General features: G+C 42.6%; 1 protein-coding gene across 2 annotated transcripts; it reads right to left on the reverse strand.

Moving 5' to 3' along the window:
• Window positions 1-1861: 1861 nt before the first annotated feature.
• LOC705734 (spindlin-2) lies at window positions 1862-2844 on the reverse strand. Of its 2 annotated transcripts, XM_077989161.1 has the most exons (2): window positions 2431-2844; window positions 1862-2127 (listed from the first exon to the last, which is right to left on the reverse strand). In XM_077989161.1, the coding sequence occupies exons 1-2, from the start codon at window positions 2704-2706 to the stop codon at window positions 1879-1881; spliced, it is 525 nt and encodes a 174-aa protein (XP_077845287.1). In that variant the 5' UTR covers window positions 2707-2844; the 3' UTR covers window positions 1862-1878. The 2 variants fall into 2 exon arrangements, with proteins under 2 accessions (XP_077845287.1, XP_014983050.2); XM_015127564.3 differs by having other exon boundaries at window positions 1862-2844.
• Window positions 2845-6000: the final 3156 nt, after the last annotated feature.

Raw genomic sequence — 6000 nt, forward strand, 5'->3', positions numbered from 1 at the left:
ACAGCTCCTTGCATCTCCCACTATCCATGGAGTTAGGGTAACCTGGGCAACAGGGGTCACCAGCACTCTTTCTTTGGGGTCAGAGGTATAATTTAGTGAAGGGTGTGGTTGCAGAAACTAGTGAGAGGGTTTTCAGATGGGCTACAGGAGAAAGACTGGGGAAAGGCAAGGAGGGGAGGAAGAGAAATATACAGATCTATCTTTGCATCAGACACCATAGTTCTGAGGGACTTTTGGTGGGTTGCTGCTCCCTCTCCCCACCAACCTTGACACTTCCTTGTGATACTGTACAGCTGAATGAGTTATACCAAGTCACAACTTCCAGCCCGACTGCCCCATGGCATCTGCCTCACCTGGAAACAAAGAGCTTCACAGACTTCTATCACAGATTTCTGTGAGCTTGGGTAGGCAAGACTGGCCAACAGGTGCCTGTGAGGGGTATGCAGACACCAGCTTTGTGGGGAAGGTCTAACCAGAATGTGGCTTCTTGGGACAGCAGGTCTCTTTTAGTGGGTCATTGGTTGGAGCCACCTATGGTTTCAGGCAGCTGCTGTAAGAAGCATGGACAGACAAGTACTCCCCATACCGTGGAGAGAAACACTAGGCTCAATCTTCTGATGTACCTTGTCTCTAGATAGAAAACAAACATTCCAGCAGAAGGAACTGGTGTGATGAGACTGCTGCACCTGAGTTCAGTAAGGTTTCCTTTTTTCTGGATAAAGTACTTTCCAAATGCAAGATGGCACATCTCTTAAGTTCTGAGAGCCCCACTGACCCATCCTCTACCAGGATTGCTTATCTAGTGCAGGACAAATGTGAGGAGGCAGCCCACAGCCCAGCACTTGTGGGGCACCATGTTAGTGTGTTTAGGCTGAGGGCTGGGGTTCTCTGGGTGGATGTGTCATGAACTCCCTGAAACAGGAAAAGCCTTATGGGCATAAACTTGGCTCCGGATTAACTTGACTGAGTCATTCCTGTCAGAAAGCTCTTCTAAGGAACCTCCAATGCATCCAGCATCTTTGACAGTTGCCACTTCCTTTGTGCATAGAGCCAGGAAGAGCAATATGGACACTGCCAGAAGTCCAACATTTTCCTTGACCTTCCCATCTCTCATGGGCCCACAACTCTTTTCCTGTATTCCCACTCCCTCTCTCAGTCTTTATTCTTTGAATTCTTTCTTCCTCAGTGGCCCTCTTCTAATCCCTGCAACACCCTAACCCACGCAACTCTTCCTTTGTGTTTCCATTAGCCTCTCCCCAGATCCCTGTCAGGTTGATACTTCTCCCCCTTACTCTGGTCCATCTTCTAAACTTCTTTATGTTCCTCTGTTCTCAATTTATTCTGTCTGTTTTCCTCTAAGCCCCAAGATCTCACTCTCCCTCTGTTAGTCTTCACTCCTTTCCCATTTGGAGGTTTCCTCCTCATAGGTCATCCCCTCCCCCAAGAATCCCCTCCCTTTCTGGCCCTTTTCCACCTTTTCCTAAGCAGTCACCTCCTCCTCTCTCCCCGAGACAGCTAATCTCTTGTTCTTTCCCCTGCCCCTTCCAGACCAGACCAGCTAAGTCTGGTGCCATTTTTAAATGACTGATTATGATTCTAACTGAACTTTATTCACAGCCGAAATTGACAGCTGTTCCTTCCTTTCATCCCCCATCTACCAAACACACCTGATCTTTTCAACAAGACAAAGCGCTTACACACAGCATGTCACGTACACACAAATTTGTATTTTTTAGAACAAAACAACAGTTAATGCTGGCAAAGATGTTGGGTTATCAGGGATTCCATAGGCTTTCAGTACACTGTAAGGTAACTTTTTTTTCATGTCTACAAATTATACATTTATTTCCACACATGTGCCAAATTTTACCCTAACAGTTAGGACTTTTTCACCAAATCATAGACATAGATATGGAAATCGTCATCAAACTTGATGAAATACACAGAGGGTTTGGCTTCCACTTGGTGAGTGACCATGCCGATCCTTTTGGAGCCATCTTCTTTGGTATATTCCACATGCTTACCTATCAGGCCATCTACAACTCCTCCTGGCTCCCTCTCTGTTGGAGGAGACTCATTGGATTCTGGCATGATGCAGAGGTCACCTTCCTTATAATCATCTAGAAGCTGGTACATGTACAAGACAGGATCTTTCTCATAGGTAATATAAAACCAGGCTTTCATGATAGGTGCTTGAGCTAAGACCATACCCCTCCATTCATCCTTAGAACCATGCTCTCCCTCAAACATGTGTTCCACTGCTTTGCCAATTATGGTATTTGCAAGGTTGGCATCACTAACGTGAGATGATGCCACCCTGTCAGAAAGAATTTTAAGAGACAAAACTCTTTCATCTCTGTGAAGTTCCAGTCCATAAACACAGTCAATTCCATCATATTTCACCAGATAAAGAGAGGGATTTATAGGCACCTGATCCAGAACGGTTCCTTTCCACTGGGTGATGGGCTCATCTCCTTCTTTCCATCCATGAGAAATTCTGCATCCCACGATGTTCCTGCGGGGCTGGGATGAAGGTCTGCCTCTCTGCTTCTTTTGGGAGACTTTTTTCTTTGTCATGTTTGCAGACCCAGTGGCCCGTCCTGCAGCTGCCCTGGTTTGTTGGGGGTCTTCATGCCTGCTGGGGGAGGAGAGAGGATAGAGAGACATATCCAGTGTGCCACGAGGCAAACTTTTCCCTATAGCCATGTCTGGATATACTCTGCGCTAGTGCCTAAGGTTCCCCTAGGAGCCTGGAAGCAATGCTGGAAATCTGGCTGCATGCCTGCAGTGCTCTCCCTCTTAAGTTCCTTTGGGCTGTGGGGAAAGGCTGGAGTGGTGCAGTAGAGCTGTCTGTGGTTAGGAACTCTGCAGAAGTGGCTGGGCCACGTCCTCCTAGCTCAGAGCCCACTGCCCTCCCCGAACCCCTTGCTGCCACTGGAGTCCACTCCCAATCCCCTGCAAAGCGGCCTTGACCAGCACCCACTACCCTCATGCCCTCTGTGCCCCTGCTGCTGTCCATAACCCCCACTGCCTATCCTAACCACTTCCCTGGTACCTACCTCCCTTGCTTCCTGGGTATCACTTTCAAATCCTTGTCTGGCTCCTATTCCTACCCTTTCCCCTGTTGTCCACCGCACTCCCCCACCCCACCCTTGCCTGGCGCCCACCTCCACCCCCTGTCTCCTGCTGGATTCCTTCCTCCATTCTGGTGCCCACCAATGGCTTTGCCCTGCCTGGCCCCCACCGCTGCGGATCGCGGGCCTCGGGTGCCCAAATCGGACACCTCTCTGCTGCCTCTGCTGTGAGCCTGTGCCGAAGGAGGGTCAACAGGCGATTGACTGTGTGAGTGTTTGCAAGAGCGGGGAGGATAGGATCCGTAGATGAGGAGCGTGTGTAGGAGTGCGGCGAGCCTGGCAAAGAGCACTGCAGCGGTGTCCCCAGCGCTTGGCTGGCTGGCCGTCTGCCTCCTTGTTGGCGGCGGCCGCCCCTCAGCCACATGGGGCTGCCACCTTTCCCTGCTGCAGTGGCTGTAGTCTCTGCCCTTTTTCTGCACAAGACCGCAGTGTTAGTTTCCCCTTAGTACTGATGTCTTCCCTTCTTCTAAACACAGAGTAGGTCTTCCTTTCTTTCCCTGGGGCCCCTCCTGGGCTCCTCCTTCCCTTTCCACAGTTCACAGCAGTGGAACCTGTAGGTGGCCTTTTCTCTCTTCCTGTCTCTGCTCACTGAATCCTTCAAGCTCTCTAGCTCCTCCCCTCAGGTCTCCTGCTCCATCTGTTTTCCATCTTTCAGACATTTCTCACATTCTTTGGAAACCTACCAATTAACATAGAAATACCATGTGTATACACTTATGGCGACATGAATCCATTACGACCATACGCAAATGTGTAGCATACATACTCGCGAATACATATATTAAGTGTTTCTCCACAGCATTGTGTAGGCATATTTTAGATTTAGAGACATGGTTTATTTTAAACTTAAAGAGTTATTTTTGAATGTGATTACAATACTTAACAAACTTTATCTATTCCGCATAAAGTGACATCATTTAAATTTTTTTTTTGTGAGTCATAGTTTTTCACAGTATCCTATAATTCTGAAAATAATCAACAATATTAGGTTGCTATATCAAGTAAGATGTTTTCAGTTACATGTTTTAGGATAATAAACCAAATGGGTATACAATAAAAACAATGTATTGACTAACATATTAAAAAGTTAAAAAAAAAAAGTTAAATAGGTGTTAGGTTAATCTTAATCTATGGTGGAATAATATTTTATTATATATATATATCACATTTTTTTATCCATTTATTTATTGATGGACAGTTAAGTTGATTCCATATCTTGTCTATTGTGATCAGTGCTGCAAATAAATATGTGAGTGCAGATAGCTCGTTGATATGCTGATTTCCTTTCTTTTGGATATATAACCAATAGTGAGATTGCTGGATCTTATGGAATTTTTAGTTTTAGTTTTTGAGGAACTACCACACTGTTTTTCATAATGGTTATGCTAATTTATATTCCCACTAACAATGTCCAAGGATACCCCTTTCTTCACTTCCTTACCAACAGTTTTTATTTTCTGTGTTTTTGATATAGCCATTTTAACTGGGGTGAAATGGTATCTCATTGCTATTTTGATATAAAATTACCTGATGATTAGTGATTTAGAACACTTTGTATATATCTGTTGTCCATTTGTATGTCTTAGTTTGAGAAATGTCTACTCAGCTCTTTTGCCCATTTTTAAATCAGATTGTTTGATTTTTTACTATTGGGTTGTTGGAATTTCTTACATATTTTTATTATTAATCCCCTGCCAGTTGAATACTTTGCAAATATTTTCTCTTGTTATCTAGGTTGTCTCTTCATTTTATGATTGTTTCCTTTGCTGTGCAGAAGTTTTTTAGCTGTTGTGATTTCATTTTCCCGTTTTTCCTTTGGTTGCCTGTGCTTTGAGGTCTTACTCAAGAAATCATTGCACAGACCAATATTCGGAAGCTTTTCCCCAAAGTTTTCTTCTAGTCACTTCATAATTTTGGATCTTAGATTTATGTCTTTAATCCATTTTGATTTGGGTGTTGTATATGGTGAGAGATAGATGTGTCTAGTTTCATTCTTCTGTGTATGGATACCCAGTTTTCCCAACAACATTTATTACAGAGGCTGTCTTTACTATAGTGTGTGTTCTTGGCTCTTTTGTTGAAAATAAGTTGACTATAAATGCATAGATTTATTTATGAGTTCTCTATTTTGTTTCATTGGTCCAGGTGTCTATTCATATGCCAGTACCATGCTGTTTTGGTTACCATAAGTTTATAGTATAATTTGAAGTAAGGCAATTTGATGCCCCAGCTTAGTTCTTTTTCTTCAGGATTGCTTTGACCATTCTTATCCTTTTGTAGCTCCATATGAATTTTAGGACTGTTTATTTTCTGTTTCCATAAAGAATGTCTTTGGTATTTTGACATAGATTGTGTTTATGTATATGTAGATAACTTGGAGTAGTATGGACATTTTAACAATGTTAATTAGTCCAACTCATGAACATGGATATTTTTCTATTTTTGTGTGGTCTTTATTTTTTATCCATGTTTTATAATTTTTATTGCAGACATCTTTCATTTCTTTGGTTTAGTTTATTTCTAGGTATTTTATATTTTGTAGTCATTGTAAAAAGGATTGCTTTCTTTATTTCTTTTTTACATTTTTCACAGTTGGCATTTAGAAATGCTACTGATTTTTATATGTTGATTTTATAAATAAAATCAGTTTCTTAGTTCCAATTCGTTTTTGGTGGGGTCTTTAGATTTTTTCTAAATATAAAATCATATTATCTGCAAATAAAGACAATTTAACTTCTTCCTTCCCAATTTGGGTGTTGTTTCTTTCTCTTAACTAATTGTTCTTGTTGGAATTTCCAGTACTATGTTGAATAAAAGTGGTGAAAGCACCGTGGAATACTACACAGCCACCAAAAAGAATAAAATC

This window comes from Macaca mulatta, chromosome X, assembly GCF_049350105.2.
Source record: "Macaca mulatta isolate MMU2019108-1 chromosome X, T2T-MMU8v2.0, whole genome shotgun sequence".
In the NCBI taxonomy this organism is placed as follows: domain Eukaryota; kingdom Metazoa; phylum Chordata; class Mammalia; order Primates; family Cercopithecidae; genus Macaca; species Macaca mulatta.

What these genes read in the sequence shown, in the direction of transcription:
- LOC705734 (XM_015127564.3), bottom strand. Translation starts at nt 2,706, where the DNA reads ATGGCTATAGGGAAAAGTTTGCCTCGTGGCACACTGGATATGTCTCTC.